Source organism: Buceros rhinoceros, unplaced genomic scaffold (genome assembly GCF_000710305.1).
Source record: "Buceros rhinoceros silvestris isolate BGI_N320 unplaced genomic scaffold, ASM71030v1 scaffold3387, whole genome shotgun sequence".
NCBI lineage: Eukaryota > Metazoa > Chordata > Aves > Bucerotiformes > Bucerotidae > Buceros > Buceros rhinoceros.
This window is the reverse complement of record NW_010423759.1, coordinates 642-14,985: the sequence shown is the minus strand read 5'-3', so window position 1 is coordinate 14,985 and position 14,344 is coordinate 642. Positions and strand designations below refer to the sequence as shown.

Genomic DNA, 14,344 nt, shown 5'->3' with positions numbered 1-14,344 from the left:
AGAGCTCACTGGCAGTAGGATCATGGCAGGGAAACAGCGGATCCAAGCGCCAGTGAGAAAAGCGGGAAGAAAGAGAAAGAGAAATAGCTCTGGGGCTGGCAGGGAGCAAAGGGCAGAGGCTGGTCTGGAGCCAGCAGCGAGAAAGAAGCTGAAGCTGGCTGGTCTGGAGCCAGCAGGGAGAAAGAAGAAGTGTTCCCGTCCTCGTGAGGTTCTTAAAGGGATGGAGAACCCACCAAAGATTTCACAACCAATCAGATGTGCTAACGTAAATGGGAGGAATACATCACGATGGGTCATTTGAAATGTCCATCAAAAACAAGTCAAGCTGGTTTATTTTAAACTGGGACACATTCACATACAGGACTTAGACAAAGGTAAAGGTAGAGAAGTTAAGTTTCTTTAGAAAACAACAGTAGTGAAGGGAATGATAATACCGAGTATGGTAGACCAATGAAGATCAAAAAGCAAACAAAAAAGAACTTTTAGGAACACAGAGAGATAAGATGGTATTCACTGAAACCAATGAATTACTAAGAATTCTAAGAGAAAAACTGACCATATTCAGTTTTATCACTCCCAGGAGAAGTGTCTAAATATTACTATCTTCGCTTTTCCTAACACCGGGACTTGCAACCTTGTCCATATTTAAGTATGTTTAAATATTCTGATGAGTATTTAAATTTTGATGAATTGTAACCTACATCTTGAAAACGGGCAGAATAAAATGAATTATTTTGAACAGCGCTTAGAAGTACTTTCTCAGTACTCTCTGCATGAGGCTGAAAATCTATGGGATTGTCTTCTGTCTCTGCAGACACTGCCTGAGTTACTGTGGGCAAGTCATTTAGTTATCTGTCCCCCAGGTCTCCATCTGCAAAATGAAAGTAATTTTCCGGTATCGTAGGGTTTTTCTCATGGGGAGGGTGGTGGTGTTTAAGCATTCTGATATGACAATGATCTTCACTACCTGAGTAGTACAGAATAAATACTGTGATAAGAAGTAAATTAGTACATTTGAAAGCTAAAGTTTTAACTGGGCTAATTAAAAATATATTTTCAGTTATATGAATACTAATAATTTTACCTGAAAACCCGGAACAAAACAAACGCCTTGAGAATCAACAATATTCTGTGCCATTTCTGCTGTTTCATCTACATTGGTGAAAAGATCTGTAATGACACATAAGTCATATGCTTTTATTATTTACTTCAATTTCTTCATATAGTACTAAGAGAAAAAATCTGGAGTTAGACTATTTTCTTTTGTAATATTCTCCAACTATATGTTGTAAGGGAAAAAATCATTTTTCTATTTCATGTCCATCAGTCACATTTGAAAAAACACCCAAAATTATTCAGATGAAGACTAAGATCAAAAGGATCTTTTCCTATCTGTTATGCTACAGCCTTTTAATCTTCAAATCCTGTAAGAGGTCATTAGCTTTCCAAATAGACATAATTGGGAAATGAGAATGCTAACAATAGCACCCTAAGTTTGCTAAAAACCTAGATTTGCAGAACATAAATCATGTAGTTTCGCCCCAAAAATCTTACTATATCAGCCCAAGCACCAAATGACTACAGAGAAAGTCCTTAATATCCATTATACTTTATTAGCACCCTTAATACTTTTACAAGTGACTGACACATAAATATAAATAAGGTAGATGCTAATATCACCTCTTTAATAGACACTGTCTAGCCAGATGTCTCCTTTCACAACTCTGTAGACATCCCTCTTTTGTTCTTCACTCACATGCAATTCTTATACTAACAATCATTTTTCACTAATAATGTCCTTATGTAGCCACATAACATTTTTTACATAAGACCAGAAGTCTCCTGTAAATGAGAACTATTGCTTTTTCTTGTCTAAAATGTAAGTTCTCCTATCAAAGATAAATTAGGTAAATCTAGCTCAACTTTGTCTTTCAAAAACCCATCTTGGTAACTCTCCAGGAGTTTCAATTTACCCTTGTAACCTTCATAAATTTATTTGAAAGCTTTGAATTTTACTGTGCCCAGACTAATAAGCCTAAATCACATCTTTTTCTTCTTGTTGTATTTGCTATATTACTGAACTATATACATAGCACCTATATGCCAAGACAGAAAATGAAAAAATTAAGAGTGACTTCACCTTGAACTTCCACTTACTTTTTCAAAATTCTTAGAAGTGATCTGGTACCACTAAAAGAAGCCCATTAGACTAAGTTTGTCTTGCTGCAGATAGTCCTATTTCTAAACCTTTGCCACTATTAAATGTCTCGTTCTCACTGAGGCCATTAACTTGCCTTGTGTTTTTACCTTGTTCTTTCTGTAGAGCAAAAAATTTACCCTTCTCTTTATTCATAAAGCTGATAAAATTTCTGAATTCTGTTTCTCCGGAATCATATTTCCAGAAAATAACGGTCTTACTTATTAGAGAGTTTAAAGCAACATGCTTATTTTTTAATCACCCTCTAAAACTTCCCAAATTTTTACCTGTAGTAATAACTGTAGGTCATATCCATTTCACTACTGGCTAGCATATACCAATAAGATTAATTTTAACTACGGGTAAGTTCTGTAAGGATAAATATCCATTTTAAGTATGGATACTTGTACCTGCAGTACTGAACTGTCTATTGAATTCAGTAATTTCCTCAAAAGACTAGTGGCTGCTATTCTCTAAGCTCAGTCTAATGCTGAATGATGAAAACCTGAGAAACAATCTGAGTCATACTTAAGAGAACATACCTGTGTTTGTAAATGCACATATGCATCGTAAGTTGACAGCTTCAAGAAATGTGGAATTTTGTGATGACCTACACTTCAGGAACACCATTCCCAGATAACCCAAAGTTTGATACATTAATTCTTTCTGTATCCTAGTAAAGGTGTACTAAATTTCTAAGTAAACCAAGTTTGTTAGAACACACAGAAAGGTTATCCTATAAACAACCAGTGGTTTTTGAACATCAGCTACTACAGACCTAGTATTTTTCTTCATCTTTTATTAAACTAGAATACAAATCTTTTCATTATGTAATAATAGTCACAGCCAAAAGGCACATTACTTCTATACAAAGCAACATACATAACACCATTACTTTTAAAAATAAAGTTCTTCATGTTATTTTCATGTAACTCAGATCTGTTATTAATTCTGAGATGTGCAGCTAGAGATCTCTCAAAATCATTACAGCAAATGTTTGTATAACACTGCGTTTACAATCATGCTACCTAGATGTAATCAGTAGTCAATTTCTGTGCTTCTCCTCAACTAAAAACTGAAATCCAAATACCCTAAAAAAAAGCACACATATAACTTTAAACAGGTCTCCTTTACACCACTTCTATTCAAGTCTAGATACCAGGTTAACAGAAAAAGGTATCCAAGTTTGACGGGAGTGCATACCTGTGGCAAATCAGGCTTAATACCTTTGAGGAAGCTAAACCAGATGCAGAAGTCTGATGCAAAAAAAAAAAAAAAAAAAAAAAAAAAATCGAAAGAAGGAATCGGGAAGTTTGTCAGGCTCAAGAGAAAGCAAGTAAGGACTAAAATAAAAGCCTTACTGGTTAGGGGATCTGAGAGGCAGAGTCTGAAGAGGATATGACTGTGAAAATCAAACTCCCTGCAGTAAACACACTCAGCAGAGAACCTACTGAGACTGTGGATTTACTGCTGTCCAAAACATGTAGGCTAGTTGCTTCCATAATGGATAATAAAACCAAGTCCGGCAACATAACTATAACCCCTTAAAGCAGCTTCTTAAGTAGCAATACCCTCTATATTACCCTCTATAAAATTAAACTACTTACGTATATCCTGAGCCCATTTTATAGCAGTGCCAATGTCTGATATACAGCCTTCAGTCAAGTAAACAACTTCTTCCCCAATCTTCCAACCAATCAGTGGATACAGACCTTAATTATTTTCCATGAAACAAAACAGCTATTGAAATAAAATGTTTCCAGAAAAACATATTCAAGCATTCCTCATAAACACAACTAAAAAAAAGTTTTTATTCAATTTTTTTGCAGAATTCAACCTAAAAAAAAAAGTCACTTATAGGGTTAAATGTATTGTTTAAAAATTTTGTGATGGGATAACAAGAAACTTGAACAACAGTTTGTTAAACCTAAGTTAATATAAAAACAAAAAAATATCACTGTCAAACTAAAAAAATCAAACTCTTTAAGCTAAAGAGAAGAGCTACCTACACTTACTTTTTTTAAAAAAAATATGATGAGATTGTATACACATAAAAATATATCCATTTTCCTATCTTTTAAAATCCATATAACTTTCCCCCAAGGTTTCTAAAAAGTTGGAATTTACTTCCCCAAAACTTAAAACATGAAGACTGGTCCTTCAGATGGGAAACAAACACTGAAACAGACATACACACACACACACACACACACAAACAAACAAAAAATCAACACAGACTTAGAACATAGATCTTATTTATAGAAGAGGATGGAGCGATATACTTTGTTATTCCCTTTTCAACATGCAATGCTTCCTCAAAGACTGATTTTTTTTCTTCCTTTTCTCTCAGAAGAAAGGCAGAAATACATTGGACAAACACTTAAGTTTACTTGGCAAACACAGTGCAGGATCTTTCAAAGAGTTTTTTGCTTTAAGGTACCATTATGTTAGAAATAAACAACCAATAATGAGGATAAATGTGACTATTTGTTCTTCCCTTGCTATCCCATGGATATTCTGAAACCTTAAGAAAGAGAGACATACTACTTAAAGCAGTGTGAACAAAGACATTCTTGTTTGATATCTGTATTAGTAAGAACATAGCAGAGAACTTCTGCAGAATACTGCTTTTAAAGCTGTAACAGAAAGACTGCGTTACCTGAAGCTGTAGGTGAACAGTAGGTGTTCTCCAGCACTGAAGCTGGCCAAATGGTTTTTCAGGTCACTCAGTGAGAACCTAAGCATTCAGTGGTCGCTGCAATAAAAACTTCACCCAACCCAAGTACGTTAACTGTTGAGTGAAGAAAGCACCCAAACTTTATGGGAACCTGCTCAAGACTCAGATATCATGGGTAATGCAATAGAGGTAAGTGAGTCCACATAACTAAAGGACCAGAAAAGCATCAGAAGGGTCTAGAGGTTCTCTCTGCTTTCTCAAGGTGACTTTACTGATATGTAAGTATGCCTCACAGAATCATCTCCAGTTTGCTTCCCTGAGTCCAAAAGCATGGTATAGTAGTATACCAGTGCAATTGCAGAAACTTGGTTAGTGCCAGAGGCACTCTGGTGCTTACAATAGAAAACAATCAGCTGCATCTATTTAGATTAAAGTTTCTTTTGTCTCTTGAAAGGAAAAAGTGATATACATATCTCCAGATCATTGGTGTAGGCCTCCCTTATAGTCCTTTGTTTTCTACCAAAGCTGAAGTTACAAAGAAAAAACCAAGACCAAACAATTCATTGAGCCAGAAGTCCTAAAGAAGGACAGCTAATTAGAGACAGAGAAGCCCATCAAGTGTCTTCCTAAAGATGCTTACACCGGAGTCTCTAACAGGGTAAGATAATCTAGCTCTAGGGAGTGGATCAACACCACACTTGGCATGACCTGAGTTACTAAGAACTATCAGACTGCCAGAGAGATAGACTTTAAATCTATACAACACGTTTCCATCACTGAATTAAGAGAAGTGCTGTTCTTGATCAACTATTTGTGTTTTTAAACTGTCATATATAGCAACTAAATACAGACCAGAAACAGCTAATAAATAGCTCACACAAGGATGCTGTAGGGATGCATCTTGCAGTCTTAAATACCTATGTCAGCTTTAAAGATGGAACACATTACATTTCATGCCCAGGGCACTGAGCAAGCTAGGCACTTAACTTATCTTACTAAACATACCACATGACAGCCAAAGAACATAGGGAAAATAACTTTAACATAAATGACAGCCAGAAGCAGTGGGTTTCACTGCCTGAAAGATTTCAGCTCCTATCAGATCACAATAGCTAAATACTTTGCTATTACATTTCCACAGACTACGTACTTATGATTTCGTAAGTAAAAGTATAATTAGCTTAAAAAGCATTTGCATTCATAGGGAATTCAATGTCTATGCTATTCAGTTCTGACACAGCTTGTGTATTTACCAAGGTCCTTCCAGATTTTAGCACACTGCTGTCCTCCTTCCAACCCCACCCCTCCCATTTTAAATTGTAGGCTTCCTGAAATTAGTAACTCTTTAAGAATGACAGACAGAGACTATGCAGACAAATCTATTTCAGTATCATCTGTTTCTCTCTTGACAAATAACCATCTATAACAAATTAACAAGCTTGACAAGACCACAAATGTTCAGAATGACAAAGTTTTAAACTCTAGAAACACACTGGGGAACCCATTTCTAGTATTTTAAAAGAAAACTAATAATTGCTAATCCTGCATTATCTCACTGCAGGTACTTCAAAGCATAAGGGCTCAAGAGGATGAACTTACAGTGATCCACTGGAACACATTGAGTGAGAAGCCAGAGGACTTTTTCCTCTGTTCCTGTACTGTATAATACAGCTATCAAGCAGAACAGGTGAAAAGGAAAAAAAAACCCCAAACTATAGGGATGCAGGTAGCAGACATAATTACTAGTTATGTTACTGAAATTCTCTTTTTGAGAATTAATTCAAGATAACCAAGATCTACATTTCTAATTAAAGATTTCCACAGTCTTCCTAAGTGTGCTGAAAACACTTTAAAGCTGTCTTTCTACAGCTAGAGACAGAAGGAAAAGCACAGCCTTGTTTTATCCCTTTTTGTATGCTCACCATTATCAGCTGTCGAGTAATGTGAAATACTCTAAAATCAAAATTTCACTATCATACCCATCTGTGATGCAAAGAGATGCTCTCCAGTATTCACATTCCAGAAACCACCTGTTCCCATTGTCAGTTTAACATCTCCTGGGTGAAAGCAGCATTCTCCAAACATAGCTGACTGCTGATCAGCTACCTGCCATAACAACAAAAACAATATGACAGGTTAGCTACCAACTACCAACCCACACTGCAAACACTTCAGAGTTCTGAATACAAATAACCATTCAGAAAGGAACTGAGCACTAAGAGAGGACTCGTATACAATTTCTTCAGTATTTTCCGGCCATTCCAACAGTCAGATTTATCACTGAATCAAATTATACCTGGTTTGAACACAACACCTGTTGTATGGCTTGCAACAGCGAAAAATACATAATGGGAACGAAAGAAGTATTTTCTAATTTAGTATTTGACAAAGATAAACAGGGCATCTGCAATCCCAGGGAGCAGAATAGAGTAGCTTGCTTTGAATTCCTCTTCCAACAAAGAGAAAGTTGAAGTTTTGAGCTCTCGACTTCCTTTTTCCCTGCTACCTCTCCTGTACCAAATTATTACATGCTCAATTTTTCAGCAATGATGATGGTTATTAAATGGATTTATGTTTGTGCCTTGATGAAGTAGTGAATTTACAGATAAATTCAGTCTACAACTCTTTACAAATAGCTGGGGAAATTTGTGTTAGCTAGGTGACATTTTTTCCATTTAGCTCAATGCAAGCAGATTTTTCTACAAATTATCGCTTTACGAAAGTAATGGGTTTTTCTTATCCAAATCCTTACTACAGTGGCAAGAGCATGTTATTTGTCATTTATTTTTAGTGAAAAAACAGAACAAAAGGTACCACAAGTGGATCTATTAACAAATACTCTTACATTTGTGCAGTCTTACTGAAGTCAAGCCAGAATGGACCTCACTGTACAAATGTATATAGAACAACTGATTTTAAGCCACAGAGACACATTACCAGAGCTTAGAGCAAACTCAGCTCTGTCAAGTCCTACATTCAGTGCTTAATCATTTGGTCATCTAACCTTAATGGATCTCAGCCTCTAGAAATCCCTTCCTGTTCCTCTTTCCTACTTTCCCCCTAAGCTTGTAAACTGAGTTTTTGCAGAAAAATGGAACAAATTCTACTGTAGTTAAGTCACAGTGAAGGAATAGAGAATACTTAATGAGCAAGCGAGTGTTAAATCAAAGCTAGACAAAAAGAATACAAATATACAGATTTAAGTAAGAAAACATTTTCACTCACCACTGCCATTATTGGAATAGGTACCCCAAATATTTCAGAGTCAACTGATCCAAAATTGAAGCTTGAAACAAATGTTATGGAGAAACATCACAACACTAAATTGATCTTTTTGTTCAAATGAAATCTAAATACGTAAGGCTTGTGTCTGCATCACATATGAAAGGTAATACTACTGATTTATTTTAAAGAAAGCATTAAAACTATCACTTTAAGAAATACTGGTAGTAAAATAAAGTTTTGGATGTAGTGTTAAAAAAGTACATCTGCATATAATTTTTTTTTTAATCTATATTTTACTTCACGGGTGCAGATTATGTAGTATTTTTCCAAAGGCAATTCATTTAACAGTTGTCATATTCTTTTGAACAGGATTTCACAGCTACCTTGTGTCTTTCACTGGTGGATATATAGACATTGGAATGGAAAGTAGTTTACACAGAGTAGGGTTCCAACATTTCTGAAATAATATGGGAACAGTAGAAACGTCAGCAACTCTTTCAAAGGCACAATAAATAAGAACAGCATTGTTTCAGAAGATCATATACCATGAAGGGTTCAAAAATGCCTGTAGCACTGGCATTCGAGTAATCTGTAGCAAACACAGAACCTACCATAAGAAAAAAAAAACACAGTAAGTTTTTAGATATCCAAATGTTTAAGTCATTTTAAACACACTTTTGCTTTAAACATCTCAGTGGCTCCCATGAAATATAAACTGAGTTTCTATAGGCAAAGTCATAACGATACAATGAGCAATAAACTTAATCTGCCATTTATTATAAATTACCCTACTTTACCCTCGTGAAACTGGCTAGAAGAGAGCCAGTACGTTTGACATCTACCACATTGACTGCATCACTTTCTACGACAGTCTATCCAGTTTCTCAGGCATTAGCCCTCAGAAAAGAAACTTGTGATTTTTGCACATCTGTAACAATTTTTTCTTTTGTTGTCCCAGATACTTCTCTTCAATCAAGGCAAGTTAGTTCTCTTTAAATCTTAAATGCTTACCAGGTTAATTACATGCAATAATTATTTCCCCTTCTGACTACCCTTCCAGGCAGGCCCAAGGAATAATGAATTAGTAAGTATAATTAATAAATAATTAAATAGTAAATATATAACAATATTCATCAATTATTAAAAAAAAAGCACGAATTGTCAAAAAAGTATTTGAACTCCAGGATATATCAACGACAGTCATGAACATCATTACTTACAATCCAGTATGTTTTACTAATATTTAAAAGGAACTGTTCACCTTTAGTCAATCTATACAGTAACCATGTGTCAACTGTTCCAAAGCAGCAGTCATTTTTTTTGGCAGCTTCTTCAGCCTGGGAACAAATATACATAGGAAAAAATTATTTACAACTGGGTACAATAAAGAGGAACATATTTCCTGATTCCTTTTCTCATTTTCGTCATGGCTAATGATAAATCTCCCCAGAAAATAAGCCTCTAATTGCCAAATTTCTTCTAAAAAGGAAGAGTTGGCTGCGTAAGTTGTCCTGGTTTAATATAAAGCCAGTTTGATTGACATATAAAGCGAACCAATTAAGGTATTCCTCCCCCTGCACCTCATTGGCCATGGAGCTACTTGGCGAGACAATGTCTCTTTAAGAACTCGCCTGTGCTCATGCCTCTGCCCTTTGCTGCCCTGCTACAGGAACCACCCCGTTTGCTGCTTTTCAACAGGAGTGCCAGGGTCAAAGGTATCAAGGTACTGCTGCTGCCTGCCACAAATTCCTCCTCCCAGCTCCAGGTCCCTGCCTGGTTGTTTGCCCACGGTTTAACCCTTGTCACACCAGACCCTTGAACCTTGTATATATTTGCTAATATCTTGTTGTTGTTTGTTGTATATAATATTTTCCCGTCATTATTAAAATAGTTCTAGTTTCCAAAACTCGGCTGAGGCCTTTCCCACTTTATCTTCTTCCTTTTATCTCTCTCATTAACCTCTTTTCTCCTGAAACAAAGAAGGGGTTGATTTGGAGAGACAATTTGTCCCATGGTTTGGCCCTGCCTCAGCCAAACTGGTGACATAAGCAATATTATGCAACAGTTCATGCTCCTAACAAAGGATAAGCATTGCTCCTCACAGTTGCTGCTAAGGAAAGAACAGAAATTAACCTTCTACTGTAGTGGCATCAGAGCCTTAAGAAGGGAAACTTTACAGTCACAATTATAGAAGTGGTAAAAGAGTGCTGAACAAAGAGAACAAGTTAACAGAAATGGAAGGAATAAGTGTATTTTAAAGTATGTTCTTAACAATAAAGATGGAGCCATTGTCTTCTGGTTTGCGATTTCTGTAAAGAGTTCAGAATGTTATTATCCTTGGGATCTTTTTCCCCTTTGAAATGAAAAATTCAGGTTTCATCTAATTTCTACTAACTGACAATGTGTACAGCTACAGAATTCATAAAATGAATGTACAAACTAATTCACTCAAAACATGCCTGAAAACATTATTGTCTGTAATTAAGAGCCATGAATTTTTCAGCTTCTTAGTTCAATAGTCACATATTTTAAGTATCACTACCTTATAAAATGTATGTTCACCTCACATTGAAAACTCAGCAGCTGTCAATTCTATAATCCTCCAAATTCACACCTCACATTTTTAACAGGTCCAACCAAAACACGGCAGTAAAAAATTATACTTGACCTTCTGAATAGTTAGTTTTGTGACAGAAAATACCAGACAAACTCAGGGTTTCTTTACACGGGGCAGAAAATGGATGATAATTTTCAAGTTATTTTTTAAGAAAATGGTTATCAATGAAAATAAGATGACTGAAGTTATAAATACAATAGGAAGAAACAAGGAAAATTGTAAAGATTAGTGCAAAGAATATACCAACAAATAGCTCAGTTCTCATTAGTCCATTAGATTATACCAGCACAACTTATTTTATATGTACTTTATAATTTACATGACAACAAAATGCAAAATAAATTGCAGCATTTGATGATCCAGTATGGTATTATTTGTGAAACTGTAAACACTGCAATAATGCAGAGTGGAAAGATAAGAGTGCTAGTTGAAAATAAATACAACTGTCATGCAAAACTAGAGTGCAAACAATTTTAAAATTAAGTACAATTACTAATTGCGTAATTACATCGAGTGAAATAAGGTGATTTGATTATGTTTCTTATGCATGGAGAAAACATTTTACTACTACACATTACCAGAAATCAGAGGAAAAAGTTGTATAAACGTAAGAAGATATTTACATAGACAGATAAGCCATTAACATTATTTGAACATTAACACAGACATAAGTCTTACATTCCGGTTCTTCTGAGGAAGAGAACAAGACAAAACTGAAGAGGTTACAACCAGCCTAAGCCTTATGATGACTTAAGAAAGTTATTATATTTCCCTTTCCAGCTTACCTCGTGTATGTTTTTAAAAACCCATGACAACTTCAAAGACGTTTGATGCGTTGAAAAAGTAAGAAAACTTGGTGCCAAATATCGGTCACTCCCAGTCAAGAAATGAAGCACTGTAAAAATAACATGGATGACCTGTTTCAAAAGAAATCAGTTAATTTTTCATCTCTCCCTTCAAAGGTTTCTGATCAATTATCTTTAAAGTATAACAACACAGATGAAAGCTGCTGACTTGAGATTAGATTCAGAAAGCTAAAATTCTATTAGAGAATCCTTACACAAGATTTCAACAGATAGCCTTCCCACAAATACCTCAGGAAAGAGCAGCTGCGCTAAGCAAGTCTGTTTTACTGACTTCTGCGAGCATGCTGATACAGACTGTTCTGCATTACAAAGACATCACCTATAGGAGCACAATGCATGATGTTGACAGTATTGCATACGGTTGTTCCAGTGAAGTTCTTCTAGACAGGCTCAATCGTGTTTTAATAGATTAACAAAAATTTAACGATTAATCAAGTTTTCATTCCCAAAAGAGATTAGTGGCAAAGCCAAGAATTTAACTTCTTATTGTGAGTGTGCTTGTTAGTTTCCACTCAGACCAGACCGTCCTTTTCTAAAGGTAAGAAGCACAAGCCATGAGCAACGTAAAATGTACCTTCCACAGATTACCTGAGCAAAGAGTATATTAAGAAGAAAAACACACAAAACCCCCAAAACGCACCTAAGATCTACCTCCAAAAATTATACTGTAGCAGTGTTAACATGCAACGTTTTAATACAACAAAGAGACTACAAAGTAACAAAATGTGTGCTAGACCTACATCTGTCTTTTCCCATGATTAATTACCTTCAGGCTATTAGTACTGTGTTCTATCTTGGTACCATCTTCCTTGCTAACCTTGCTCAGTGAAATGTTTCTAGGCCATGGCGCATCATATTAAGATGTTAACAAGACACTCACAGCATTTCATATATTGCCCTTACTCTTCACAAAAATCAAACAGTTCTACTATGTCCAAGCAGTACATAGCTTAGCACAGTTTTACCTTCAGCAGAAAGGACTTATTCCAGGAATTCACAAGTTCGGCACTTCTTAAGTCTTGCCAACTTATGAAATTATGAAAAGGTTTCCCTGTCCTCCTGAAAAACAGTATTTGAATGTACTCATTTAAAACTACGGAACATACGCTGTCCAAAAAATTCAATATCATTCCCCATTTCCAGGCAGTACACTTAACACAAGGTCAATTCCTAAAGTAAGTGCATATCATCCTGGTGGATTTGAGGAGTTAGTAATAGGCACCTGGATGTGTTGTGTGTGAGATTTCTCACCGGAACTAAAAAATACATTTGTATGGATCTCTTCCAAAGTACTAAAAGCAAAACAAAAAGTACATACACTTGTAAACTGTTTTGAACTGCTGTGAGGTGTGGCTGTGCAAACACAAAAGAACATGAGTGACTGCCATTTGTTGCTTTCAGGTTGTGACTTGACCAAGTTCAACAGTTTTGCAGTCTGCTTCCATCCGGTCTATGAAGACAAATTAAATACAATATACATACTTGTGCCACGTAATGAAAGTTGCTCTCTGTGTTGAGATGCCAAGACCAGCAATTTGCCTCATGTGAAGTCCTGCAGCTAAAAAACAAAAACCATACCAAAAAAAAGAGCTTTTATTTGAAGAAACAAAAATACAATATAACTTTTCCAATTACTATAACACCTATGAAATACTTACACAATTAAAAATTTAAGAGAATATAAATCACTACAGACTGCCCAACTAAGAGGCTACAACAGTGAAATATTAGAGAATTCAGAGTCAGAGTCAGAGAACTGATTTCAAAGCAGGAAACAAACCTATGTAGTTTAGAAAAGCAGTTGTGGCACTGTTCCACCTACTGAAAGGCCTGTTGACACTTCACTTGAATAATCCCAGAGACAGGCAGGCAGGGTACATATGCCTACATAATCAATTAAAATGTGCGTTTCACGTGGATGAAAGCACAGACTGAAGCGGCACATTTAAAAACTTACGGAAAGAAATCCATAAAGAAACAAAACTAGGTGATTCTGTAGACAGCGAAGAGATTAATGTCAACATACCATGATTTTTTACAACACTTTGCTAATGACGTCTCATCTTAAATATTCCATAAGCAATCTCTCAAAACTCACAAGAACAAATTTGCTTAACCACATATCACTTAATGCAACAAAGTATACCTCAAATTCAGATGAATAAAATGTACATTTGTGTATATGTAAGTTTTGCTGTTAAACATTATATTCACGTAACTGTTACAGAACATTTTTTCTAACAGAGATAAACCGTAAATAATATGTCCACAGCTATTGTCAAAGCAGCTCTAGTCAGCTTCCCAGGTACTTCCATGCATGCTTCCAGAAACAAAATTATGTTAAAAAAATGAATAATACATTAACTTCTCTAACTTTATAAGCCATTACCTTGTACAGCCTCTTTTATTACACCAACAAACTGATTCCACAGCGCTTCAGGATCTAGTTCAACCCAGCCAGCACGAGGATAAAGGTACTCCACCTGTTCACAGAAGACACACAGTACTGTTAAAATCCCTAGAAACTAGTGTTCTTGTAAAAGTTTGCGCAAACACATTTGGTTTTGCTTTTTTTGTTCTTTATTTTCTGAATCTACTACAAGAGGAGAAACAAAGGTGTTTGTCAATTTTCAAACACGGTTGAATGCAGGTGTGTGACCTCTAGATCTCTGTTCAGAGGGAATAAAGAAGTCCAAACTCTTAGGACGTGGGGAGCCTATAAGCCCTTTTAGGGCCTCTGAACTGGAAACCAGGTTTCTCAG

The 14,344-nt window shown here is 35.7% G+C and overlaps 1 protein-coding gene across 1 annotated transcript in view; it reads right to left on the bottom strand.

Moving 5' to 3' along the window:
• Window positions 1-14,065, bottom strand: part of GK5 (glycerol kinase 5 (putative)) — a 22,136-nt gene extending 8,071 nt beyond the window's left edge. The window contains exons 1-11 of the mRNA XM_010140505.1: window positions 13,972-14,065; window positions 13,065-13,140; window positions 12,548-12,641; window positions 11,502-11,633; window positions 9,361-9,436; window positions 8,645-8,706; window positions 8,483-8,556; window positions 8,100-8,160; window positions 6,854-6,980; window positions 3,805-3,909; window positions 1,085-1,170 (exon numbers count right to left, since the gene is read on the bottom strand). Coding sequence (XP_010138807.1) covers window positions 1,085-1,170; window positions 3,805-3,909; window positions 6,854-6,980; window positions 8,100-8,160; window positions 8,483-8,556; window positions 8,645-8,706; window positions 9,361-9,436; window positions 11,502-11,633; window positions 12,548-12,641; window positions 13,065-13,126 — 879 coding nt within the window. The 5' untranslated portion in view covers window positions 13,127-13,140; window positions 13,972-14,065. The remainder of the gene's footprint in view (window positions 1-1,084; window positions 1,171-3,804; window positions 3,910-6,853; window positions 6,981-8,099; window positions 8,161-8,482; window positions 8,557-8,644; window positions 8,707-9,360; window positions 9,437-11,501; window positions 11,634-12,547; window positions 12,642-13,064; window positions 13,141-13,971) is intronic.
• Window positions 14,066-14,344: the final 279 nt, after the last annotated feature.